The sequence below is a fragment of the Oncorhynchus gorbuscha genome, linkage group LG26 (genome assembly GCF_021184085.1).
Source record: "Oncorhynchus gorbuscha isolate QuinsamMale2020 ecotype Even-year linkage group LG26, OgorEven_v1.0, whole genome shotgun sequence".
In the NCBI taxonomy this organism is placed as follows: domain Eukaryota; kingdom Metazoa; phylum Chordata; class Actinopteri; order Salmoniformes; family Salmonidae; genus Oncorhynchus; species Oncorhynchus gorbuscha.
Window position 1 is genome coordinate 26,148,666 of NC_060198.1, and position 27,601 is coordinate 26,176,266.

Sequence of the window (27,601 nt, forward strand, 5' to 3'; positions counted from 1 at the left end):
TACTGATATATGGAGCGAGAGGTTTCCGGCCGACAGATCATTCACTTGGAGTAACAAAACAGGTTCAAGACAATCCAGAATAGATTTTTGGCTTATATCCAAATGTGTTGATAGTGAGTGTGTTACTACAAATATTTGTACTACTCCCCTCACAGACCATAGGGCCATTTACATTGAGATTAAAATATTTACCCCTGATATGAACCTTGGTAGAGCATCCTACTGGAAGCTAAATATTTCATTATTAAATAATGATTTAGTTCAATTTGAGGTTAAAAATCTGCTCTCACACTTTTGGGAAAGGGCTTGTGAAGAAAAATCTTGTTGCAAGAACTGGGAGCTCTTTAAATTTGAGGTGTCCAAATACCTTAAATATGGTAGTAATCTTGCTAAGACCAGAAGAGCAGAGGAGGAAAAGGTGATCATTAAGATAACTTCCCTTTCTCAGAGGTCCCCAGCCGGCCTATCGGGGGAGGAGAAGATGGAACTAATTGAGTTACAAAATAAACTGGATAATATATATAAATTAAAAGCAGAAGGAGCCTTTATTAGATCTGGGAAAAATGGATTGAGGGAGAACAGAATTCATCCTATTTCTTTAGACTTGAGAAATGTCACTCTAAAAATAACACTATCCATAAGTTAAACATTGGTGTTATTACTGATGACCAAACATTAATCGCTAAATTACCGTAGCAATTTTTACAGAAAATTGTATAGCTCTACGTACTGTCAGGAATCCACAGATATGTTTTTTTAACTCACTGAATAATGTTCACTCTATCAGTGACATAGAATCTAAACAGGCTGATGAACCCATCAAAGTTGAAGAGATTACAGTATCAAACATCTAAAGAACAATAAATCACCAAGTGTTGATGGAATTACATCAGAATTTTACAAATTATTTTCTGAGCAAGTAGCTCCCTTCCTATTTGAAGTCTTTTTTAGAGAGTATTAAAAACAATGTTCTCCCTCCTACAATGAGTCAGGGGTTAAGCCTAAGCCTAAAACAATAAGTGCTGCTCATCAATAACTGGTGTCCAATTTGTCTTCTATATAATGACTATAAGATATTAGCCTTACTACTTGCAAAAAGTAGTAAAGAAGTCCTGGATGCAATCATTGATGAAACACAGTCTGGCTTCATGAGGAACAGACATTTCTAACAATGTCAGACTAGTATTAGACATACTTGACTACTCAGGCCTAATAACTTAGGATAGCTTCATATTTTTTAGATCTTTATAAAGCATTTGACACAGTAGAGCATCAGTTTCTCTTCCACTCCCTTGAGAGACTTGGCTTTGGGGATCTTTTCTGTAAGGCTATTAAGACACTCTATGCAAATGGTAACAGCTCTATCAAATTGACATATGGCACCTCACCTAGATTTGAGGGGAATTCGGCAAGGTTGTCCTATCTCTCCGTACCGGTTTTATTAATCACCCAACTTCTTGCAAATTCTTTAAATAATAGTCCTGTACAAGGAATTTCAATAGCTGGTAAAGAAATTATTATAAGCCAGCTGGCTGATAAACTTTTTATTTAAGACACTAAACAAATTCCCATATCGATCAATGTGATACAATCCTTTTCCAAAGTGTGGTCTATATCTTAACATTAATAAATGTGAACTCATAGCTGTCAAAGATTGTGACACCTTCATATTATGGTATTCCAGTAAAAGAAGAACTTACATATTTAGGCATAACCATTACAAAGGATCAGAAGTCTAGAGGCTTACTACATTTTAACCCTCTTATTAAAAATACCCAGAAGAAGCTAAATCAATGGCTACAGAGGGACTTATCTTTAAAAGGTAGAGTTCTAATAACCAAGGCCGAAGTTAACTCTAGACTAACATATGGCGCTTTATCTTTATATCTTGACAGTAAAATAAGCAAGGAGATAGACCAGATGCTTTTCAACATTATTTGGAGAAACCGTACCCATTAGGAAAATTGTTGTAATGAACATTTATGAGAATGGTGGACTGAATTTTCTGGACTTAACTACTTTAAATAATACTTTTAAGATTAATTGGATAAAACAATTCCTAAGAAGAACCACTTCTAACTGGAATTTTATTTCTCATCATGTCTTCTCTACTTTTGGTGGCCTTAACTTGTTTTGCAATTATAATATTGACAAAATTCCAGTGATACTTTCTGCTTTTCATCGGCAGGTTCTCTTGTCATGTCCATTAATTTATAAACACAATTTTTCTCCACACAGATATATGGAATAATCGGGATCTAGTGTATAAAAATACTTCTTTGTTTTTAGAATATCGGTTCCAAAATAATATCCTATTGGTGAGCCAACTGGTAAATGCAGAGGGTCTTTTACTCAGTTATAAGGAATTATTTTCACTTTACAAGGTCCCTGTAACACCTAAAGATTTTGCAATTGTTTTAGACGCCAGGTGTTGCTCTGTTATTCAGGAATGTGTCAAGACCTGACCCCCAGAGCCTACCTTCTATTGACCCTGTTGACTCATCAGTAGGAAACATTTGTTTATCTTTTGGTCCATTCAACAACAGAGCGATACAAACCTTGTTTCAGCAGGATGTTGTATCTATACCTTATGTCATGCCTTATTGGAATGGATTTATTAAAATATCTGTTAGAAAAAAAGTTTGGATGTTGCCACACACATACCTACTTGTTAACAAAATTAATAAAGTTTCCTTTAAAATTATTCATAAATATTATCCTGCCAACCACTATATGAAGAAGTTGAAGGAAAACAACTCAAATTGCTCCTTTTGTAATGACCACCCAGAAACAGTGTTGCATCTTTTTTGGCATTGTTTTCATGTAAGAAAACTGTGGCAAGACATCCGTAGATTTATAACACATTGATGAAGATTTTACACTATTGTGGAGAGATGTACTGCTTGGATTCTTTACATACGATAGAAATAAGCTGAAATATTTATGTAATTCATTTCATTATTCTTTTGGCCAAATTTCATATACACAAATGTAAATTTACAAACAGAAAAACATTTTCTTACCCTACAAAAAGAAATAGTAGAGTATTTAACTGTTTTAAAATACAGTTCTAACAAAAAAGCTGTTAGAATTGTAAGTATGTTCCTTAAGGTCCTTGTGTAATTGTAATGTGATATTGTACCCCCTAGCTGGATTGTCCATTGTTTATAATCTATATTATACTTGTGTTCCCTCGTGTACTTTCTGTATTGATTTGTCATTAATAAAAATAAAATAAAACACAAAAAAAACAGTGTACCGAGATTTGACTATAATTGTTCAGCAGTAATGTTGCAGTAATGTTGAAATGTTGAAATAGTTGTCATAAATTTCACAGAACATTTGCCTGGACACTGCAGAGATGAAATGTAATTTAGATAATTGTTTCCCCAGACTTGATCCCTTTGCTTTTAATGGATGAATGTAAAAAGAACCTCTGACAGGGTTGAAAGAGTTGACAAAATACACTAAACAAAAATATAAAAACGCAACATGTAAAGTGTTGAGCCCCAAAATAATTTCTATATGCTCAAAATTCTTATTTCTCTCAAATGTTGTGCTCAAATTTGTTTACATCTCTGTTAGTGAGTAATTTCCTTTGCCTAGATAATCCATCCACCTTACAGGTCGAGCATATCAAGAAGCTTGGTGCACCTTGTGCTGGGGACAATAAAAGGCAGTTGTGTCACACAGCACAATGCCATAGATGTTTCAAGTTGAGGGAATGTGCAATTGGCATGCTGAATGCAGGAACATCCACCAGATCTGTTGCCAGAGGATTGAACGTTAATTTCTCTACCATAAGCTGCCTCCAACGTCATTTTAGAGAAATTGGCAGTACGGCCAACCCGCCTCACAACCACAAGCATGTTGTTGTGTGGGCAAGCGGTTTACTGATTTTAACATTATATGAACTGTAACTCAGTCAAATCTGATATAAACGCCACATGCAACAATATGTTTGTTCAGTATGTTTAATGCTTTCCTTCATTGGATGTTACAGTACTTTGTGCCAACCATAAATGTAGAATCTAGATCTGTGGTGCCATTGTACTTTAATCTATCTCTGACATGAGCATTGGCAAATCATTATTCTTGAAGTGTGTACAATTTGCTCATTTCCAAATGAACAGAATACTAATTTAGAAAATGTGCTTGTTATACAAAGGTTTAGACTCCCATAACAATATTTAGTGAAAACATGGCATTTTGCATATGCTCTTTTCAGCATCGAGGCAGGACAAATCTGTGAAGTGAAGAGCCACCGATGCTGCCAAATCTCTCTGCAAGAAAGTCCATGGAAAACAATAGTATGCTCAAGAGATGAAGATGTTAAAAGACAAAAACAATTATTTCATTACCCCAGGACACAACGGATGACTATCCTAGAAAAATAAAGAAGAGGAGTAAGAGGAGACCTTTGATTTAAGATGATCCATATTAGACTGTACCCGCTCCTTCTTGCTGTTGATGATGACCAGGTCTCCTTTAGAGCCTGACAGTGCCCCCTGCTGGCTTCCCAAGTCGTGCTCTACTCAGAGAAGGAGTAGAACCCTCAAACTGGACTCTGGACCTCGAAGCCAGTTCCAAGGAATTTGTTAATTGTCTAATCAGGGACTGATTTAGACCTAGGACACAAGGTGGGTGCACATAATTATCAGGTACAACAGAAAACCAAACCTCGTTCGGTAAGAGTTGAATAGCCCTGGTGTTTTTTTTTTTTTTAAACTAGGCAAGTCAGTTAAGAACAAATTCTTATTTTCAATGACGGCCTAGGAACAGTGGGTTAACTGCCTTGTTCAGGGGCAGAACGGCAGATTTTTACCTTGTCAGCTCGGGGATTCGATCTTGCAACCTTTCGGTTACTAGTCCAACGCTCTAAAAACTAGGCAACCTTGTGTAGAAGCTGCCGAGGGCCTTCACCTCCCTGTTGGTCCTCCTTGGATGCACACAGAGGACTAACAATAATATGCATGTCAATCTGTCCTGGCACAAAGTGGAGGAGAGATTGACTTCATCACTACTTGTATTTGTGAGCGGTATTAACTTGAATGCACCAATCTGTCTGTTTGAACTACTGGCACACAGCTCAGACACCCATTCATACCCCAAAAGACATGCCACCAGAAGTCTCTCCACAGTCCCCAAGTCCAGAACAGAATATGGCAGACGCACAGTACTACATAGAGCCATGACTACATAGAACTCTATTCCTCATCAATTAACTCATGCAAGCAGTAAAATTAGATTTAAAAAACATAAAAATAGCTTATGGAACAGCGGGGACTGTGAAGCAACACAAACACACACGATAACATATGCACTATACACACACGCCTTAGTTTTGCTGGACCAGAGGAAGAGTAGGATCCATAATAAAAAAAATGTAAAATAGTAAGAAAAGGGGAGGGGGCCTATTTCTCAGAGCAAAAGAACAATACTATGGATGATGTGCAGATTATAACGTTAATTTTCCACAACCCTGCTCTTGTTGCTGAATGCATCGCCTTAGTTTAAAATGTATAAAAATAGCTGTTTGTTTAGGTACCCAAATGAACACTAAGAAATAAATGAAATAATCTTCCAGAACACGAGGGAGAAAACAAATAGACTTACCTTTGTCTGATCAATTACTAACTGGTTTTATATCACACTCCACTGGCAGACTGCCAGGCATAGATTACTTCTCTGAACTGTCAAATTCAATTGTCCTTAAAATGATGTTCATTAAAGTGACAAGACCATAGTTGAGAGACATGGAGAGGAAACCAGTGATTGATAAGGCCTTCACGCTAGTCGGCAAAACATTACAACCCTTTTTTGAAATTCATCCAATATATTCCATCTAAAACGTGTGACATTGTTTCTTCACGCAATGCTATATTGGTGGAGAATACTCAACAGTAATAGGCAAGTATACGGTTGGTCAACAGAAATAAGGTGTAGAGAATGGAGACAGCAACAGCATGTCTTCTTTGCCATCTGTACAATGCAAACAAAATATTGGGGTATAAATAAGTAGAAATAACAAACGTGTATGACACGTGTAGGCACATACTGTACATCTTATACATGAATCCACCCAAGAGTCAAAGACAGGATGCTGGCTGCACTTCCCTCTACGTAGGCCCCTGGTCTCTCTCTCGGGCCTGTTAATATCCATCTCCAGATTGTTACGCTATATGCTGAAGTCCACATCCATCCTTTTCATGATACTGATACAAGGACAACGGTTGGTTGGTGAGGAAGGTAAGGATGCTTCATAACTGAGAGGGAGGAAGTGGGGAGAAAATGTTTTTACCACACCACAATTACATCATCATTGATATATTTCACCATGTCCTTATTAGGAATGATTCTCATGTTGTAGCAATGTGTTCTAACCATCTAATTTATTTTAAAAACCTAAAGATATTGTAAAGACAATTTAAAGGGAACCTGATGATATTTAGTTCTGTAGATCGTGATAAACAATGAGGGAATGCATTTATATTTTCAACTTTGTTATCCGTATTTTTTAAATAAATGTATATCTGGTCAACTCTTACACAGTTGATATTTGTTCAGTTTCAACAGATCATGTGAAACAGCCAAAGAGAGAACAAGATCCAAGTTGAAAAGCCCATAACATACCTGCATAGTAATATATCGTCTCAAAAGGTCCTCTTCTTTATGCAGGTTATCTTGATCTAATTGGAATGTCAAGTTGCCAAACCAGTCTTATCTGAGAGTTGCAGGTTCAGTTTAATCTCAAGCCTAAACCAACAATCTTCAGAAAGATAGTGGTCCTGTGTAGCTCAGTTGGTAGAGCATGGCGCTTGTAACGCCAGGGTAGTGGGTTCGATCCCCGGGACCACCCATACGTAGAATGTATGCACACATGACTGTAAGTCGCTTTGGATAAAAGCGTCTGCTAAATGGCATATATTATTTATATTATTAGTATAGTTGTCTGGGAACCATTCTCAGTAAGAACCTAAAACAGAGGTCACGGTGGGTAAGGTAGTGATGAAAATAACATGTGGCATAACAAGGAGGTTAATAATATACAAAAGTTAAAGAATCTGTGGTTTTAGTGATTGGCTTCGGTGTATGCTGCAGTATCACCACATAGCAAAAGACCGACATTTACTAAATAAAGTAAGATAGATGGCAAAGTCTTTAAAATCAGACGAAATGATGCACATAGTGGTGGAATTGGAGTGTGTAGTGCCTTACAAATTGTATATCTCCATGAGAGGTCAATTAGATCACATTTGTGCATGACACTAGGGACACAATACTGTTTTGTTGATCGAATAAGCACTAAACAAAAATAAACCCAACATGTAAAGTGTCCTGTTTCATGACTTGAAATAAAATATCCCAGAAATGTTCCATAAGCACAAAAAAATGACTTCTCTCAAATGTGTTTACATTCCTGTTAGGGGGCATTTCTCCTTTGCCAAGATAATCCATCCAGCTAAGAGGTGTGGCATATCAAGAAGCCAATTAAACAACATGATCATTACACAGGTGCACCTTGTGCTGGGGACAGAAGGCCACTAAAATGTGCAGTATTGTCACAATGCCACAGATGTCTCATTGGCATGCTGACTGCAGGAATGTCCACCAGAACTGTTGCCAGAGAATTGTATGTTTATTTCTCTACCGTAAGCCGCCAATGTCGCTTTAGAGAATTTGGCAGTACGTCCAACCGGCCTCACAACTGCAGGCCACGTGTATGGTATCGTGTGGGTGAGCGGTTTGGTGATGTCAGAGTGCCCCATGGTGGGGGAGGGTTATGGTATGGGCAGGCATAAGCTACTGACAAAGAACACAAATGCATTTTATCGATGGCAATTTGAATGAACAAAAATACCATAAGATCCTGAGGCCCATTTTTTTTAAAGGTATCTGTGACCAACAGATGCATATCTGTATTCCCAGTCATGTGAAATCAATAGATTAGGGCCTACTGAATTTATTTCAATTGACTGATTTCCTTATATGAACTGTAACTCAGTAATATCAATGAAATTGTTGCATGTTGCATTCATACTTTTGTTCAGTATACATCCATTTTGGAAACTGGTGCAGTGACTAGAAAGATGATTGTAGTCTGCAACCATTTGAGCCAACTCAAAAACATCTCTTAAATTTAGTAAAGGCAGATGTTTAAACCCACTTCATGTTAAATTCCTTTGAATGTTATAACCTTTGTCTGCACTAAAATAACAAACTCAAACGGTTCATGGGAAATTAGTTACAGAACAAATACAAGTATAACAAGAATACAAATGAATTGTTTTGACTGATTTTGGAGTCACACCTCTTAAGGACCCCACAAAGGGGTGATGGGTAAGGCAGAAGTAACCCAGTGAATATCCTCATGATAAACTAAAGGATAGAAATCACCTGAGAGCAACCATTACAAAACCTCACAGCAACTTCTATATTTTATTTTGCACAAAAAATCCCCCGCATCTTCACATTTGTTTTCCTGCATCATAAAACCACGAGACCCGTTTTTCATTTCGGTTTGCATCCCATCCAACACTCTACATAAAAACAAAAGGTTAACTTGGGGTGTTACCCAGCCCCCTCCCTAGCCCAGGTCCCCAAAATCCTTGACAGTTTTGATTCTCAATTTCAGAGGTGTTATACCCACAAACAGTATCCAGTCCCTTCCGTGCCCCCTCTCAGCAGCCCCCACCCAACCATTCCTCTAATCCAGATATCTGCTCTCCCCGGCCGCAATGGGGAGAAAAAAAATAAATGAAAAAAATAAATAAAAATGAAGTCCAAACTACTCCAAATTGTTAAATTCTTGTTGACAGCTATTCCATTTAACGGTCATCGTTGTATTTTCTTCTGAACAGGGCTTTTCTGAGTGGGTCACAGCAGTTAGTACAGATGGGACCAAAAAATATATTAATACAAAAATAAAAATATGAAGGACAAAACCCCTCAGCCAGCTGTGTACAGAGTCAACTCTAGAACGCATACAGTGAAGAAAATTGAGGGGTTGATAGTAAATCTGCAGGTTCAAGCCTCAATAGCGAGAGAAGAAAAAAACTAACAGAAGCCCTTGTCTTGTGTCCACTTTGGATATTAATTACCTTCTTTATTTTTTGTTTAGTTGTTCTTCCTTTTGAAATGTTTTTGATTTTTAGAGAGAGAAATCTAAACACTTTACTTTGGGGATGATGAGATGTGTTTCGAAAAAGCTCATCACACATAAAGGAAAAGAAAATGTTAGCATCGAGTGAGTATGTGTTAGTATAATTTTCCTGTCATGTTTATCTTACTGTAGATGTATGTTATGTAGTTACGCGTGTGTGTGTGTGTTATATAGCGCAGTTTGTGTATAAGATATCTGGTACAATCATGACAGACTTCAGTTGGGATGGTAACTAAAATGGCTTAAGGTCCATGTGACGGGAGGGAGAGAGAGCGTGGAGTGTGGAGAAGGACCAACTCCCCCGACTCCCTGCCTGGCAGCGGTAGTGCAGGTCAAAGTTCAAAGGTCAAGAAATAAAAATGGGCGGTGGGTTCTCTTTCCAGGAAGTCCATCGGTCCATCTGTCAGGTGGTCAGTGCGGTCTCCTGGCCTAACTGTGACGCCCAGGGGAAGGGGGGGTGAAGAGGGATGTCACTGTAGTACTAAGCCAACCTGTGAACCATAGAAAAAGGAAGCTTATGAGTTTCACCAGAAGTTAAAATGAGAACCCACATGATGACATCTGTGAGTCCTGTATACTTCTCTGCCTGCGATAGCAAGATAATTCCCTCCTTCATAACACTCCTTTTGTACCAGAAAAAACAACTACAACTACAGCCTAGGTATCACAAAACACTGTTTCAGTATCATCATATTACCATGAATAATTTATATCAATGTGAAAGAGAGTCATCACTCCAGGAACTGACTGAACTATCAGTAAATATGAACTATGGGCAGCATCATGACGCACCTTCTCTGATCCCATGCTAGGACACTTCCAATTGTACAGATAATACTGTAGATTCCCGTCTCCGATGCCAAACTTGAGCTTCTCCAGGAAAGTCTTATTCTCCATCAGGTCCAGTGCATTGAAAACGTCAAACCCTTTCTGGATATTGACAATAGATATGGATGAGCGAGTGGGATATGGAGAGAGATGGGGGAAAGGGATTGAGTTAAAGATGAATTATTCACTGAGTATACAAAACACTTCTATGACAGAACGACCAGATGAATGCTATGATCCCTTATTGATTGTCCCTTGTTAAATCCACTTCAAATCGGTGTAGATGAAGGGGAGGAGACAGAGGATTTAAAGTTGAGACAACTAAGATATGGATTGTGTATGTGTGCCATTCAGATGGTGATTGAGCAAGACAAAATATTTAAGTGCCTTTGAACGGGGTATGGTAGTAGGTAACATGCGCACCAGTTTGTGTCAAGAACTGCAATACAGCTGCATTTTTCACGCTCAACAGTTTCCCGTGTGTATCGAGCATGGTCCACAACCCAAATGACTTCCAACCAACTTGACACAACTGTGGGAAGTATTGGAGTCAACATGGGCCAGCATCCCTGTGGAACACATTCGACACCTTGTAGAGTCGATGGCCCGACAAATTGAGGCTGTTCTGAGAGCAAAAAAAGTGGGGGTGCAACTCGATATTAGGAAAGTGTTCCTAATGTTTGGTTTACTCAGTGTAAACAGTCCATATTTGACCTGGTACCCAAATCCAACTCCCATTTGACCTCCGACCCCCAGTCGCCTGAACCAAGAGAACCAACTCACCGATTTGGCCAGAATGAGTGCGTCAGACATCAGGTCCAGCAGGGTGGTGGTAGTGTGCACGTTGTAGAAGGAGTAGGCTGCCTTGAGGCTGCGGTGCACTGGATGGTTCATGATAGTAGAGGGGAGCGTGTAGAAACTCAGGAAGTCTGTCACCTTGCCCCCAGAGGTCTGGCACAGGGAGGGAAGACACATCCTCCAACTTTACATTCACTCCCATTTTAGGTGTGTGTGAAATTCATTTCCAGAGCTCTGAAGGTGACATAAGGTGAACAATGTTGTCTAGAGGTAGAAGAGAGTACAAAGTGTACCTGGATAGGTGTCCATATATGGTCATGTGTAACGGTCTACTAAGTGTATACCATTTACTAGGTGTGTAAGGGTGTTGCAATGTGTAATGTTATGGGTGTCTACGGTAGTGTACATTTTAACAGTGGTACTGACCACAACCAGGTAGGTGTCGATTATGTTCTCCTGGGGCAGCAGCCAGTGTTCCACCTCTTCGGGGCTCATGACTGGGGCCAGGTGGAACTGGCTCAGGTACTCCAGGAGCAGGCGATGCACCGCCGGAACATCCTTCCTGGTCATTGGCCGCAAGCCAGACGTTTTTGGTGCCTGGAGAGAAGGAGACGGAAGGTCACGGTAACCCCTTTCAATGGAGAGTTTCACGCCAACACAATAGACAATTCAGATAAGAGGCATCGGGTGACGGCTGGCCGGTCGGGTGTTGTGCAGAGGATAGCCTCTAGATGGCGCTTTGCTCACTAACTCACCTCATTCAGACGGTACAGCTTCATGGTGCGTTGCATAGTCATGTTCCGGCTCAGGTGAGAGAACTTCACCTCGATCAGCTTGCGTGGGTTCAGGGAGCGATGCCAGTACCTATACAGACGATAACACTTTTCGGTTACTTTGTTTTTGTGTTTACGAGCATATGAATTTGGTTGGATGGGCATCTGTCTGGTGTGCACGTAGTGTGGTTGGTGTGTCTCTCAGTGACCCACCTGCAGGTGCCCACGGGTTTGGGCAGTACCACGCCAGCAGTGTAGACAGCCTGGAAGATACCCTTCAGGTTGACCCGTCTGGTGATCTCTCGGATCAGGACTGGCGCTACCCGCTTGGAGCGCAGCTTCTTGTGGACGCACAGGAAGTTGATCTCCACCATCTTCTTGTCTCTAAATGACAAAAGCAGTCTAAAGTGAGTAAGGCCTCCTCTTAATGTCCAACTTCTTACAGCAAATTAACACAGGAAATGATAATCAAGAAGAAAATATTACATTCCTATTGTTAGCTATATTAAAATACTACAGAGTTTGGGAGTAATAAAAGTGTGTGAACAAGAGCATGATGCATATTCACTGACTGGTCATAGATGCGAATGTTGGCAGGGATGGCACTGATGAAGCCCACCAGCTTCTGGTTGGAGTTCACCCTCACCCCACAATGCCACTGGGGCAGCCAGCCTGGGGGACGCAGAGCCCTGAGGGAGAGAGACGTTACAATTACAGGTCAGTTCCCAACTACGATAGAAAACACGAGGGCCAAGTTTTGCTGGTCAGAAAACAACTCCTGCCTTTAAAAGATAACACATCTAACATGAGAGAGAGATCTATTGAAAGAGATGTGTTACATAAATGAGACACGCTGAGTAACAAAGGTGACGTAGCTAAGTAATAAAGAGTTACCAGAGCAGGAACTCTGGGGAGTAGTCGAAGCGGAACATGTTGTCATCATCCTCCACGTAGTTCTCATTGAGCAGAGTGTACAGCTCCTTCAGCTAAGAGGAGGAAGAGGAAGAGACTGAGCCACGACTGGAAGGTCTAGGGTTAAATTAATTAGGGTAAAGTGGGGTCATCTCATGGAATAACCACAACCAAAAGTGAAGTATTTTGATTGCTATCGCTCTATTGTTTTTGGGACACTCAGTCTGGGATGGAGGGGGTTGCAGAGGTGCCTCCTCACCACAGCGGCGTCGCCCAGGTCCAAGGCGTCCCACGTGAAGCCTGGAGGAAGGCTGTAGGGCTCCTCCCGGATGTTGTCTTTGTCAGGCTCGATGGAACCATGCGATGTCACCATCTCCCCTAAGGTAAACAACAAAACGCAATGTAAAAGGATATTAGCAATCTGCATATTCAACGCAAATATACAAAGCATTATATATTTGATTTAACTAGGCAAGTCAGTTAATTAAGAACAAAGTTTTTATTTTACAATGGCGGCCTACCCCGGCCAAACCCTCCCCTAATCCGGACGACGCTGGCCAATTGTGTGCAGCCCTGTGACTACCGATGACGGTCAGTTCTCGCTCTCTCAAATGTGCAAATGCGCAGAAATGTGTTTACATCCCCGTTATTGAGCATTTCTCTTTTGCCAAGATAATCCATCCACCTGACAGGTGTGGCATATAAATAAACTGATAATCAGCATGATCATTACACAGATGCACCTTGTGCTGGGGACAATAAAAGGCCACTAAAATGTGCAGTTTTGTAACACAACACAATGCCACAAATGTCTCAAGTCGAGGGAGCGTGCAATTGGCATGCTGACTGCAGGAATGTCCACCAGAGTGGTTGCCAGAATAATCCATGTTAATTTCTCTATCATAAGTCAAATGTAAAGTATTCAGCCCCCTTGACTTTTTCCACATTTTGTTAAGTTACAGCTTTATTCTAAAATGGATGAAATGGTTGTTTTTTTCATTAATCTACACATAATACCCCATAATGACAAAGTGAAAACAGGTTGAGAAATGTAGATTTTTTTATCCATTAGTATTCAGACCCTTTGCTATGTGACTCGAAATTGAGCTCTGGTGCATCCTGTTTCCATTGAAGCATCCTTGAGATGTTTCTACAACTTGGAGTCCACCTGTGGTAAATTGAATTGATTGGACATGATTTGGAAAGGAACACACCTGTCTATATAAGGCCCCACAGGTGACAGTGCATGTCAGAAAAAAAAACAAGCCATGAAGGAATTGTCCGTAGAACTCCAAAATAGGATTGTGTCGAGGCACAGATCTGGGCATGGGTACCAAAAACTGTCTGTAGCAGTGAAGGTCCCCAAGAGCACAGTGGTTAAATGCAAGAAATTTGGAACCACCAAGACTCTTCCTAGAGCTGGCCGCCCGGCCAAACTGAGCAATCAAGGGAGAAGGGCCTTGGTCATGGAGGTGACGTGACCAAGAACCCGATGGTTCTTGGTCACAGACAGAGCTACAGAGTTCCTCTGTGGAGATGGGAGAACCTTCCAGATGGACAACCATCTTTGCAGCACTCCACCAATCAGGCCTTTATGGTGGAGTGGCCAGACGGAAACCAAAGCCCATTTGGAGTTTGCTCTCAGACCATGAGAAATAACATTCTCTGGTCTGATGAAACCAAGTTTGAATTATTTGGCCTGAATGCCAAGTCTGGAGGAAACCTGGCACCATCCCTACGGGTGGTAGGAGCATCATGCTGTGGGGATGTTTTTCAGCTGCAGGGACTGGGAGACTAGTCAGGTTTGAGGGAAAGATGAACAGAGAAAAGTACAAAGAGATCCTTGATGAAAAACTGCTCCAGAGCACTCAGGACCTGACTGATGCGAAGGTCAACCTTCCCAAAGGACAACACAGGAGTGGCTTCGGGACAAGTCTCTGAATGTCCCTGAGTGGCCCAGCCAGAGCCCGGATTTGAACCCGATCTAACATTTCTGGAGAGACCTGAAAATAGCTGTGCCGCGACGCTCCCCACTAAACCTGACAGAGCTTGGGAGGATCTGCAGAGAAGAATGGGAGAAACTCCCCAAATCAATGTGTGCCAAGATTGTAGTGTCATACCCAAGAAACTTCGAGGATGTAATCGCTGCCAAAGGTGCTTCAACAAAGTACTATGTAAAGGGTCTGAATACTTATGTAAATGTGATTTCAATTTCTAAAAACCTGGTTTTGCTTCATCGTTATGATGAGGGGGAAAAAGTATTTAATACATTTTAGAATAAGTCGCTCTGGATAAGAGCGTCTGCTAAATGACTTAAATGTAAATGAGACTGGAACATAACAAAATCTGAAAAAAGGTCAAGAGGTCTGAATACTTTCCGAATGCACTGCAGCTAGCTAAGAGTTAGCTGGCTAACATAGCTAGCCTCTTCACATCGAATTGATGCAGTCAAGACATCTACAAGTTTGTGTAACTAGGGCAAGTGTGTATGGGTACTGTCTCTCTCCTGTGTCAAACACGCCGACCCCTGACTATCCCCTGCACTGCTGCATGCAAGAGGAGCGGCACCTCTCTCCCAAGTCGTGCAGGCTGCGAAGCAAGCCAGGTCCCAACTTCAAACATTTATACAGTGGGGCAAAAAAGTATTTAGTCAGCCACCAATTGTGCAAGTTCTCCCACTTGAAGAGATGAGGCCTGTAATTTTCATCATAGGTACACTTCAACTATGACAGATAAAATGAGAAAAAAAATCCAGAAAATCACATTGTAGGATTTTTAGTGAATTTATTTGTAAATTATGGTGGAAAATAAGTATTTGGTCAATAACAAAAGTTGCTCAATACTTTGTTATATATCCTTTGTTGGCAATGACAGAGGTTAAAAGTTTTCTGTAAGTCTTCACAAGGTTTTCACACACTGTTGCTGGTATTTTGGCCCATTCCTCCATGCATATCTCCTCTAGAGCAGTGATGTTTTGGGGCTGTTGCTGGGCAACACGGACTTTCAACTCCCTCCAAAGATTTCCTATGGGGTTCAGATCTGGAGACTGGCTAGGCCACTCCAGGACCTTGAAATGCTTCTTACGAAGCCACTCCTTCGTTGCCCGGGCGGTGTGTTTGGGATCATTGTCATGCTGAAAGACCCAGCCACGTTTCATCTTCAATCCCCTTGCTGATGGAAGGAGGTTTTCACTCAAAATCTCACGATACATGGCCCCATTCATTCTTTCCTTTACACGGATCAGTCATCCTTCTGTAGCTCAGTTGGTAGAGCATGGCGCTTGTAACGCCAGGGTAGTGGGTTCGATTCCCGGGACCACCCATACGTAGAATGTATGCACACATGACTGTAAGTCGCTTTGGATAAAAGTGTCTGCTAAATGGCATATATTATTATATTATCCTGGTCCCTTTGCAGAAAAACAGCCCCAAAGCATGATGTTTCCACCCCCATACTTCACAGTAGGTATGGTGTTCTTTGGATGCAACTCAGCATTCTTTGTCCTCCAAACACGACGAGTTGAGTTTTTACCAAAAAGTTATATTTTGGTTTCACCTGACCATATGACATTCTTCCAATCTTCTTCTGGATCATCCAAATGCTCTCTAGCAAACTTCAGACGGGCCTGGACATGTACTGGCTTAAGCAGAGGGACACGTCTGGCACTGCAGAATTAGAGTCCCTGGCGGTGGAGTATGTTACTGATGGTAGGCTTTGTTACTTTGGCCCCAGCTCTCTGCAGGTCATTCACTAGGTCCCCCCGTGTGGTTCTGGGATTTTTGCACACCGTTCTTGTGATCATTTTGACCCCACGGGGTGAGATCTTGCGTGGAGCCCCAGATTGAGGGAGATTATCAGTGGTCTTGTATGTCTTCCATTTCCTAATAAATTGCTCCCACAGTTTCTTCAAACTAAGCTGCTTACCTATTGCAGATTCAGTCTTCCCAGCCTGGTGCAGGTCTACATTTTTGTTTTTCAGGTGTCCTTTAACAAACTGCTCTTTGGTCTTGGCCATAGTGGAGTTTGGAGTGTGACTGTTTGAGGTTGTGGACAGGTGTCTTTTATACTGATAACAAGTTCAAACAGGTTCCATTGATACAGGTAACGAGTGGAGGACAGAGGAGCCTCTTAAAGAAGAAGTTACAGGTCTGTGAGAGACAGATATCTTGCTTGTTTGTAGGTGACCAAATACTTGTTTTCCACCATAATTTGCAAATAAATTCATTAAAAATCCTACTGTGATTTTCTGGTCATAGTTTAAGTGTACCTATGATGAAAATTACAGGCCTCTCATCTTTTTAAGTGGGAGAACTTGCACAATTGGCGGCTGACTAAATACTTTTTTCCCCCACTGTATATATTTTTTATATACATTATTTTGCCTATCTGGAAAAATGTCATGATATTACTCGAATAGTGAAATTCCTTCAAATGCTCATCCATAGTGACTAGGGATTAGTATTTTCCTGAAAATCTACCAAGTTTCAACATCGGGAATAATTCAAATTCATCCAGACTCCCGATCTTGTGACACGGTCTGTCAAAAACAATCAACATATTCGGGTAAATAATGGAGAAAAAAAATTGGAGGTGCCCATTTAAAGCATTTAAATCCAAGATATGGTCACCCGGGGTTCTCCCAAAATAAGACTGTCGCTGCGCCACCATGTAAAGATTTCTAAGCGAGTGAAACTGATATCTAGTAATGATAAGAGTAACTGATCGTCAATGACATTATTTTGAATTGCAAAAAAGGCCCTTCATAAATTCAGAGCGTTATGTTCCTGAATTAATTCAGTACATTTCAGCAGTAGGCCTAGGCTCTCCACACAGAGCGCACCCCAGGGACGCGCAGAGAGCACACCCCGAGTAGGCCATAGAGTTGTCAAATCATACAAACTTTAAAAGGCAGTCAAACAAAAGGTCAAAAGACCAAAGTCGTTAAGCTTGCTAGATAAACTCAACCAATGACAGAATACCACCCATTTGTCTAAATCAAGTTGATAATTATACAGATAGCAAATCATGAATAACGGAGATAAAGAAAGGACATTGTTTAAAATATCAAGGAATCTTATCAGGGACAAACTCTGTTTAAAACAATATCCATATCTGCTCTCATACCGTTTGCTGATAATGCGGGACAGGAGTCAGGATTTTGGGTTTCAGTGGGATTGGGATGATAGGACAATAGTCTCGGCTCTATAAGGGTACTATGTGAGTCAATAGGTAAATAATAAATAATAATAAACTTGATTTAGGCAACATTACTGCAAGCTAAATGTTTCTGATCAGTGATAAATCAGCAAACTAATAAATGAGCTACCACTTCCACTTGTCCAGCCAGAGATCAAATATACATAGATACAGTGAAACAAAAGCACAGGCTTTTGGTAGGGAGTAGAACAGGCTACTAAGCGAGTGAAGAGCAAAATCCACTTGTATAACTACGGTGTGTTTTCCACTCTGCTCTTTTTCTAAGGCCCAATGGCTGTTTCCTCGTCTCTTCACTCCACTTCCGCCCGCCTCTGCATTGTTCTCAACACCAGTTTAAATCAATATAGGCTACTGTTTTCTAGAAATCTGGCATTTTTTCGGGTTCATTTCATTTCTGTGACGTCGGACCAGGGCTCGGGTTTTCAGCTCACCGAGCTTGGGTCGGACCAGGACCAAATTTTTAGTTCTGATGAAAAGTCTAAACTGCATTCGAGTCAGGCAGTATATATTATGCACGAGTTTTGAATTTATGGTGACTTTGTGTGAAATATATACGCTAAGTTCAAGGCTTCCATGAGACAACCTGTTTGGATGATGAGCAGATTGGCAAAAATAAAATAGCACGTGTATTTTGTGGAATTGCATTAGTACGACATTGGGGGGAAATGTTGTACAGTCCCGGGATCCCGGTTACCCGTGTTAATCCCTACTAGTCACTACAGTGAGGTTCTGGAGACATTTCGGTACCCCTGCAAAATGTCATACCTAGCTTGGGGACGGGCTGTGTGTCCCAGAACTGGTAGCTGCGTCGGCTTGCCTCCTCCATGGTTTTGGCAGGGCCCTGGCCCACAGAGAACAGTTCAATGGCCTTTTGGATCTCCTGCAGCTTATCAGCAGGCAGCGAGTTTACCTGTGTAGAGAGAGAAAGAGAGTAATGTAGGGTTGAAAAGGAAACAAATTGCCAAATGTAAAATGATCTTCACAGACAATCAAAAACACACCAACTAATCTCCATTCAGTTTTGTAGAGGCCGTATTCAAAAGTTACAGAACAATAAGTCAATGTCGGTCTTTCTCAAACTCCTCTCTCTCAAAGGAACACAAACAAAGCAAAAACATTTGCCCCAACACTCACTCATGTGGCCTACACACATGTACATACATCTACCTTGCCTAGCGGATCCTCCTCTGCAGGTTCTTTATTTGCCCCAGACTTCTTCTTCTTCTTTTTGTTTTTCTTCTTCTTGGCACCGCTGTCATCTCCCTGGCCCTTGTCACTACCATAGGACAACAACAAAAAACATGTAACTAAGACTTTCCATAGGCCAGGAGAATGCCACCCGTTTCAGTCCTCTTCATTACCAACCTAGAATACCCAGTATCTTATAAGATATGTTGGAAACAAGCATGTGGTGACCTTTTGTCCCAAATACAGATAACTTACAGTTTATCCCTAAGCTAGTTTAAAGTGGTTGGAGTTATTCCTCCATCCCCTGACCACCAAGGACTCTAGAAGAGCCCCCACCCCGATGCCCATTTCCTGTGCAGGACAGGGAGACAGCAGTATACTTAAAAGAACAGGGGATGATCCCATTAGCGTCCAAGAGGGGAGTGAGGCTAGGGAATGGCCTGTATTTGTAACACCAGGACAGATGGTAAAATCACATGATCCCCGGGGGACTGAGTGTGGCTATGCGTGTCTGTGTGTGTATGAACGCGTGTGTATGAGGGATGTTAAGGGGACACTGACAGGAACAATAGACGACCAAGCACTCAATGGCTTATTCAACAGGCTTCCATTCCAGCAGTCGAGCCTAACTACCATCCAGAACCATTCAACCTTTCATTTAGCGAACTAATGTTAGCTATCAAATATTCATGTTAACTTATTTGGCTACCTAGCAGGGTTCCAGATGCTCACATACACGCTGACATCAAGCCACACAAGGGCTGTAATCCATACCCAGTTTAAATAGGTTGTTGATTGTTGGCAGAACCAATAGCTTCAATGCAACCAAGAGAGTTTTGAGCATGGTTGTCTCCCAGCTAAACAAATAGCTACATGTCACTATATGGTTAGGTCAACCCCGCAATTTACAGAATGAATCTTAAGAGCAGTTACTTACAATTTAGTCTGGCTAAATAACGCTCAAGTCGGCGCTCTAGAAAGAAGCCTGTGTTTCAGACTTGGAATTCCAAGATGGATGACTGTTCAAAATATGTTTCCCCAGTCGGAGCTCGTTTCCAAATGTCATACCCCCCAAGTTCCCAGTTGTCTTGAATGCACTGAAGTCTGAGATTTCTGGCATCAAATGTATCTCTCATGTCAGACAGTTGTCACCTAGCTTAACTTGGTCATTCCAAATATGCGGTGCTTTTTGGACCTCATAACTTTTGGGGGAAAAAACTGTATATTTTTGTCTGTGCATTCTATCAGAAAAATATTTTTGTTAAACTCAGGCACTTATTTGTTGGGGTGCATTTTCCAACTAACAGGGTGGAACCTAACTGGGTGAAATTTGGAACACAAATTAGCCATAGCTCTCTGAGTGAGCAAGATTGAGCTAGTATAATGGTGAACACTTGAACAGGATTTTAACTTCTCTATCAAACGTATGAAAAGTGGTTAATTTTCTCTATAACTTACGCCATACCCAAACCGGACGCACACAAATGTATTTTGTCCCCCCACACCAAACACGATCACGACACGCAGGTTGAAATATCAAAAACTCTGAACCAGTTATATTAATCTAGGGACAGGTTGAAAAGCATAACACATTTATGGCAATTTAGCCAGCTAGCCTGCAGTTGCTAGCTAATTTGTCATATTTAGCTAGCTTGCTGTTGCTAGCTAATTTGTCATGGGATTTTCAGGTAAAATAACAACGGTCATATCCTAAGGTCCTCTACTCCGACAATTAATCCACAAATAAAAGTGTCAACCAAATCATTTCTAGTCATCTCTCCTCCTTCCAGGCTTTATCTTCTTTGGACTTTATATGGCATCTTTAGATTGGCATCTAACTTTCATAATAAAAAGGTGGATTACCACGACCGACCGACGTCAGTTCATCTTTCAATCACCCAAGTAGGTATAACCAATGAGGCGATGGCACGTGGGTATCTGCTTCTATAAACCAATGAGGAGATGGTAGAGGATCAGGACTTGCACCGTGTTCAGCGTCACAAATAGAATCAATTTATATTTTAGCGCCTGGCAACGCAGACGCTGGTTGGCGCACGCGAGCAGTGTGGGTGCAATGATTGAAAAACATGAATGTAGGTGTATATTTATTTTGCAATGCGAGCAGTGTGGTCAGCATGTGTGGTCAGCATGTGTGGTCATCTGAGACACTAAAAGATCGGAAAGCTGCCACGGTCATCCCCCTCTTCAAAAGGGGGAGAGACTAGACCTAAACTGTTAGACCTATATCCATCCTGCCCTGCCTTTCTAAGTCTTGGAAAGCCAAGTTAACAAACAGATCACAGACCATTTCGAAACCCACCGTACCTTCTCCACTATGCAATCTGTACCCACCGTACCTTCTCCACTATGCAATCTGGTTTTCCGAGCTGGTCATAGGTGCACCTCAGCTACGTTCAAGGTCCTAAACGATATCATAACCGCCATTGATTAAAGACAGTACTGTGCAGCAGTCTTCATCGACCGGGCCAAGGCTTTCAACTGTCAATCACCGCATTCTTAGCTGCAGACTCAATAGCCTTTGTTTCTCAAATGACTACCTCACCTGGTTCCCCAACTACTTCTCAGACAGAGTTCAGTGTGTCAAATCAGAGGGCCTGTATTCCGGACCTCTGGCAGTCTCTATGGGGTGCCACAGGGTTCAATTCTCGGGACGACGACTCTTTTCTCTGTATACAGTTGAAGTTGGAAGTTTACATACACCTTAGCCAAATACATTTAAACTCAGTTTTTCACAATTCCTGACATTTAATCCTAGTGAAAATTCCCCGTCTTAGGTCTGTTAGGATCACCACTTTAAATTTAAGAATGTGAAATGTCAAAATAATAGAGAACTATTTAGTTCAGCTTTAATTTTTCATCACATTCCCAGTGGGTCAGAAGTTTACATACACTCAATTAGAATTTGGTAGCATTGCCTTTAAATTGTTTAACTTGGGTCAAACGTTGAGTAGCCTTCAACAAGCTTCCCACAATAAGTTGGGTGAATTCTGGCCCATTCCTCCTGACAGAGCTGGTGTAACTGAGTCAGGTTTGTAGGCCTCCTTGCTCGCACAGGCCTTTTCAGTTCTACCCACACATTTTCTATAGGTATGAGGTCAGGGCTTTGTGATGGCCACTCCAATACCTTGACTTTGTTGTCCTTAAGCCATTTTGCCACAACTTTGTAAGCATGCTTGGGGTCATTGTCCATTTTCTGAGGTCTTGGCTGATTTCTTTTGATTTTCCCATGATGTCAAGGAAAGAGGCACAGAGTTTGACGGTAAGCCTTGAAATACATTCACAGGTACACCTCCAATTGACTCAATTTATGTCAATTAGCCTATCAGAAGCTTCTAAAGCCATGACCACATTTTCTGGAATATTCCAAGCTGTTTAAAGGCACAGTCAACTTAGTGTATGTAAACCTCTGACCCACTGGAATTGAGATACAGTGAATTATAAGTGAAATAATATGTCTGTAAACAATTGTTGGAAAAATTACTTGTGTCATGCACACAGTAGATGTCCACACCGACTTGCCAAAACTATAGTCTGTTAACAAGACATTTGTGGAGTGGTTGAAAAACGAGTTTTAATGACTCCAACCTAACTGTATGTAAACTTCGACTTCAACTGTATATCAATGATATTACTCTGGCTGCTGGTGATTCTCTGATCCACCTCTACGCAGACGACACCATTCTGTATACGTCTGGCCCTCTTTTGGACACTGTTAAAAAAACTCCAAACGAGTTTCAATGCCAAACACTCTTTCCGTGGCCTCCAACTGCTCCTAAATGCTAGTAAAACTAAATGCATGCTCTTCATCAGATTGCTGCCCACACCCACCCGCCCGACTAGCATCACAACTCTGAATGGTTCTGACTTAGAATATGTGGACAGCAATAAATACATAGGTGTCTGGTTAGACTGTAAACTCTCCTTCCAGACTCACATTAAGCATCTCCAATCCAAAATTAAATCTGGAATCGGCTTCCTATTTCGCAACAAAGGATCCTTCACTCATGCTGACAAACATACCCTCGTAAAACTGACTATCCAACCGATCCTTGACTTCGGCGATGTCATTTACAAAATATCCTCAATCACTCTCCTCAGCAAATTGGATGTAGTCTATCTCAGTACCATTCCTTTTCTCACCAAAGCCCCATATACTACCCACCACTGCGACCTGTATGCTCTCGTTGGCTGGCCCTCGCTACATATTCGTCGCCAAACCCACTGGCTCCAGGTCATCTATAAGTCTTTGCTAGGTAAAGCCCCACCTTATCTCGGTCACCATTGCAACACCTACCCGTAGCACGGGCTCCAGCAGGTATATTTCACTGGTCATCCCCAAAGCCAACACCTCCTTTGGCTGCCTTTCCTTACAGTTCTCTGCTGCCAATGACTGGAACGAATTGCAAAAATAGGCTTTAGGGATGATCAGTGAGATACACCTGCTGGAGCGCGTGCTCCAGCAGGTCTATTGTGTTATTGACTGTACGTTTGTTTATCCCATGTGTAACTGTTGTTTTTGTCGCACTGCTTTACTTTATCTTGGCCAGGTCGCAGTTGAAATTAGAACTTGTTCTCAACTGGCCTACCTGGTTAAATAAAGGTTAAATAAAATACATATATATTTTAAATGTAACAGGGTGGAAATGTATGAGTGGGAAATACAGACTAACAACATGAAACATGGAAAAATAGATACAAATTTGTGTTTATATTGTTGTACCTTTGCACCACAGTTTTCCAACCAAAGAAATGATGCAACTTCCTGAATGTGATGTCATTTTAGAAAGGGGTTGTTTTCTTTAAATGGAGAATTACAACAGACTAACAGGGTGGAAAGTGATATCAAGGACACAAAGAAAAATCTTAAATAAATACAATAACCATGAAAAAAAGGTTATTGACATGAGAATTTAACAAGGGCTATAAAATAATGAAGATTTAAAATATTATTATAAGGCTTATATTTGTCATGTAAGTTGATGAATAATGTTCAAAATTCCATTTCGAATGCCATATTTCTGTGTTAAGGTAAAGTACACCTGACCTTATATTGAAAGCTTTTTGGAATTCACATTTTACACTAATTAAGTGACAGTTCCTGGGGATAGAAAAGGCACCGCATGGTAGGAATGAGCCAACTATGCTAAAGCACCTATCATGCTGGTGTTAATGTGATGAAAAGACAAGACGATGCATCATTATGTACCTGAATATATTTGTTATTTGACAGACAGCGTCAAAAGTTCGAGAGTCAGCTAACTAACAAGTAAACGTCGTAAAAAAGGCATAGCTGGCTAGCTAGTTAGCTCACGTTATCAGTTTCGCATTTGACTTAAGACGTATTTAACATTTGGGCGCTGTTCTCTATTCGAAATCAAGTGTTCCAATTTAATATTGTACTACAATCCGATTTGTGTTGGTCTTCACCGCATAATTGTATATAATTTATAATATGGTTCAATTTCTTGTACAGTGACCAATTGTAGTTAGCTAACGTCATGCCTCGCGATAAAAGCAAAAGGAGGAACAGCATGAAACCCTGCCCATAACAGGAAGATAACCAATTTAGATCAAATCAGAGCGAAAAGCAGGCAATAAGTAACGTTAAACCGTTATCACCAATCATCCAAAAGAAAGTGGGAGGGATTAGTTGAATTGGGTTTGCTCAAGCCCAGCTGAGTTTAGCTTGCATCGTATCTTTAAAACGAGCGCAATAGCATGACACGTTTTATATAGTGCTAAAAATAAGTGTGCACTCTTACCCATCATCAAAGTGATGCTCTTCATTTTCGCAATCACTGCAATGTCCATGGTCGTCTTCTACCTCCTCTTCTTTCTCCGGCTTCGGTGCTGTCTCATTCTCATCCGCCATCTTTAACCAGGAAGTGAAAAACCACCGCGTGCATTCAACGCCTCAAAACAACCTGCGATACTATTGGCCGACTGTTGTGGTGCATTCTGGTTCCTGTAGTTATTAATGTGACAGGTTGTGAAATTGAAATATATTTTTTATCAGCCCTTTCGAAGCAGGCAAATGGATGCATAAGGCTACGAAATGAACATGTCCCTAAACAAGACTGAACCTCAGTTGTCTATTAAACAATGTCACGTAGTTGTAGACTCACCCAATTATTTATATATACACTAGATGACCACTCAGATGTGAGCTATAAATTTAAAAAACGATTTAATAAAACTATTTTCCTTAAAGTATTGTTTTTAGAAATGACTAATTGTACTGTTTCCGCTACAACAACAAAATGCTTAAATACATGTAATTTGGTCCTTAAAATATTTAATTGTTAAACTGTAGAATTACATTCATTCCTAGTGAGGACTGCTCCTTCTGGGGAGTACCAATATGGCCAATATGACATCAGCAATCCAGGGTTTAGATACATCATTAGACTCACCTGTGTTGATATGTTCCATCCATAGACAGTATGGGGGAACCAGCAAATCTTGTCACCTGGGTAAAATCATATGATGCCAGTGGTGTATAATACCTAAGTAAAAATACTTTAATGTGCTACTTAAGAAGAGTTTTGCGGTATCTGTACTTTACTTTTTATATTTTTGACAACTTTTACTTTTACATTCCTAAAGAAATATTGAACTTTTTACTCACAACCGAAAGTACTCGTTACATTTTGAATGTTTAGCAGAACAGGAAAAGTGTGAAATTTACGCACTTATCAAGAGAACGCGTGGTCATCCCTACTGCCTATGTTCTGGTTGACTCACTAAACACAAATGCATCTTTTGTAAATAATGTCTCAGTGTTGGAGTGTGCCCCTAGCTTTCTGTGAATTTTAAAAACAAGAAAATGCTTTGCTTAATATAAGGAATTTGAAATTAATTATACTTTTACTTTTGATATTTAAGTATATTTTAGCAATTATGTTTACTTTTGATACTTTGATATATTTAAAACCAAATACTTTAAGACGGTAACTCAAGTAGTATTTTACTGGGTGACTTTCACCTTTACTTGAGTAACTTCCTACTAAGGTATCTACTGTATACCCTTATTCAAGTATGACAATTGGGTACTATTTCCACCACTGTATGATGCACTGATTTGTGTCTTTTGATTTCACATTAGTCATACATCTTTACAATGTCTGGATAGGTGAAAAGAGTAAAACCTACAAATGGAGGTTTAATCATCTACACTGATATTAAATGAGTTTTGATAGTTTGATGTTCTCCAATGAATCCAGCACGACAGACTGACTAGACATTTACACTACCGTTCAAAAGTTTGGGGTCTCTTAGAAATGTCCTTGTTTTTTAAAGAAAAGCACATTCTTTGTCCATTAAAACATCAAATTTATCAGAAATACAGTGTAGACATGGTTAATGTTGTAAATTACTATTGTAGCTAGAAACAGCAGATTTTTAATGGAAAATCTACATACAGAGGCCCATTATCAGCAACCCTCACTCCTGTGTTCCAATGACACGTTGTTTTAGCTAATCCAAGTTTATAATTTTAAAAAGCTAATTGAGCATAAGAAAACCCTTTTGCAATTATGTTAGCACAGCTGAAAACTGTTGTCCTAATTAAAGAAGCAATAAAACTGACCTTCTTTAGACGAGCTGAGAATCTGGAGCATCAGCATTTGTGGGTTCGATTACAGGTTCAAAATGGCCAGAAACAAATAACTTTCTTCTGAAACTCATCAGTCTATTCTTGTTCTGAGAAATGAAGGCTATTCCAAGCGAGAAATTGCCAAGAAATGGAATATCTCATACAACGCTGCGTACTACTCCTGTCACAGAACAGAGCAAACTGGCCCTAACCAGAATAGAAAGAGGAGTGGGAGGCCCCGGGGGACAACTGAGCAAGAGGACAAGTACATTAGAGTGTCTAGTTTGAGAAACAGACACCTCACAAGTCCTCAACTGGCAAATAGTACCCACAAAACACCAGTCTCAGCGTCAACAGTGAAGAGGCGAGTTGCAAAGAAAAAGCCATATCTCAGACTGGCTAAAAAAAAAAGATGGGCAAAAGAACACACACTGGACAGAGGAACTCTGCCTAGAATGCCAGCATCTGTGAGGTGTCTGTTTCTCAAACTAGACACTCTAATGTACTTGCCCTCTTGCGCAGTTGTGCCCCATAAATTTGATCAGAAACACAGTGTAGACATTGTTAATGTTGTAAATGACTATTGTAGCTTGAAACGGTTGATTTTTAATGGAAAATCTACATACAGAGGCCCATTATCAGCAACCATCACTCCTCTTTCTATTCTGGTTAGGGCCAGTTTGCGCTGTTCTGTGAAGGGAGTAGTACACTGCGTTGTATGTGATCTTCAGTGATGGTTGCTGATAATGGGCCTCTGTGTGTAGATTTTGCATTACAAATCAGCCGTTTCAAGATACAATAATCATTTACAACATCAACAATGTCTACACTGTATTTCTGATCAAATTTATGTTATTTTAATGGACGAAAAAAGTGCTTTTCTTTCAAAAACAAGGACTTTTCTATGTGACCCCAAACTTAGGACCGGTAGTGTATGTGACTCATTTCTATGGCAGAAGGAGGCTCTGTGTGTTGTGTGTCAGTATGCTGTGCATACCATCTCCTACTTCACTTCCCTCAAAAATAAATCAGTTTTCTCACACAGGCACCATTCAAGCGGAAAAACATTGAAATAGTATGCCAAAATTGAAACAGAAGGGCACAATG

The 27,601-nt window shown here is 40.6% G+C and overlaps 1 protein-coding gene across 4 annotated transcripts; it reads right to left on the minus strand.

Annotated features, from left to right (window-relative positions):
* Positions 1-8,420: 8,420 nt before the first annotated feature.
* Positions 8,421-24,820, minus strand: LOC124015534 (glycylpeptide N-tetradecanoyltransferase 1-like). Of its 4 annotated transcripts, none has more exons than XM_046330811.1 (12): positions 24,663-24,820; positions 18,859-18,967; positions 18,457-18,601; positions 12,734-12,852; positions 12,457-12,548; positions 12,135-12,251; positions 11,776-11,946; positions 11,545-11,653; positions 11,216-11,386; positions 10,775-10,942; positions 9,956-10,093; positions 8,421-9,654 (listed from the first exon to the last, which is right to left on the minus strand). In XM_046330811.1, exons 1-12 carry the CDS (start codon positions 24,770-24,772, stop codon positions 9,634-9,636), a joined length of 1,470 nt encoding a protein of 489 aa, XP_046186767.1. In that variant the 5' UTR covers positions 24,773-24,820; the 3' UTR covers positions 8,421-9,633. The 4 variants fall into 4 exon arrangements, with proteins under 4 accessions (XP_046186767.1, XP_046186765.1, XP_046186766.1 ...); XM_046330809.1 differs by having other exon boundaries at positions 18,853-18,967; XM_046330810.1 differs by having other exon boundaries at positions 18,859-18,970; positions 24,663-24,795.
* Positions 24,821-27,601: the final 2,781 nt, after the last annotated feature.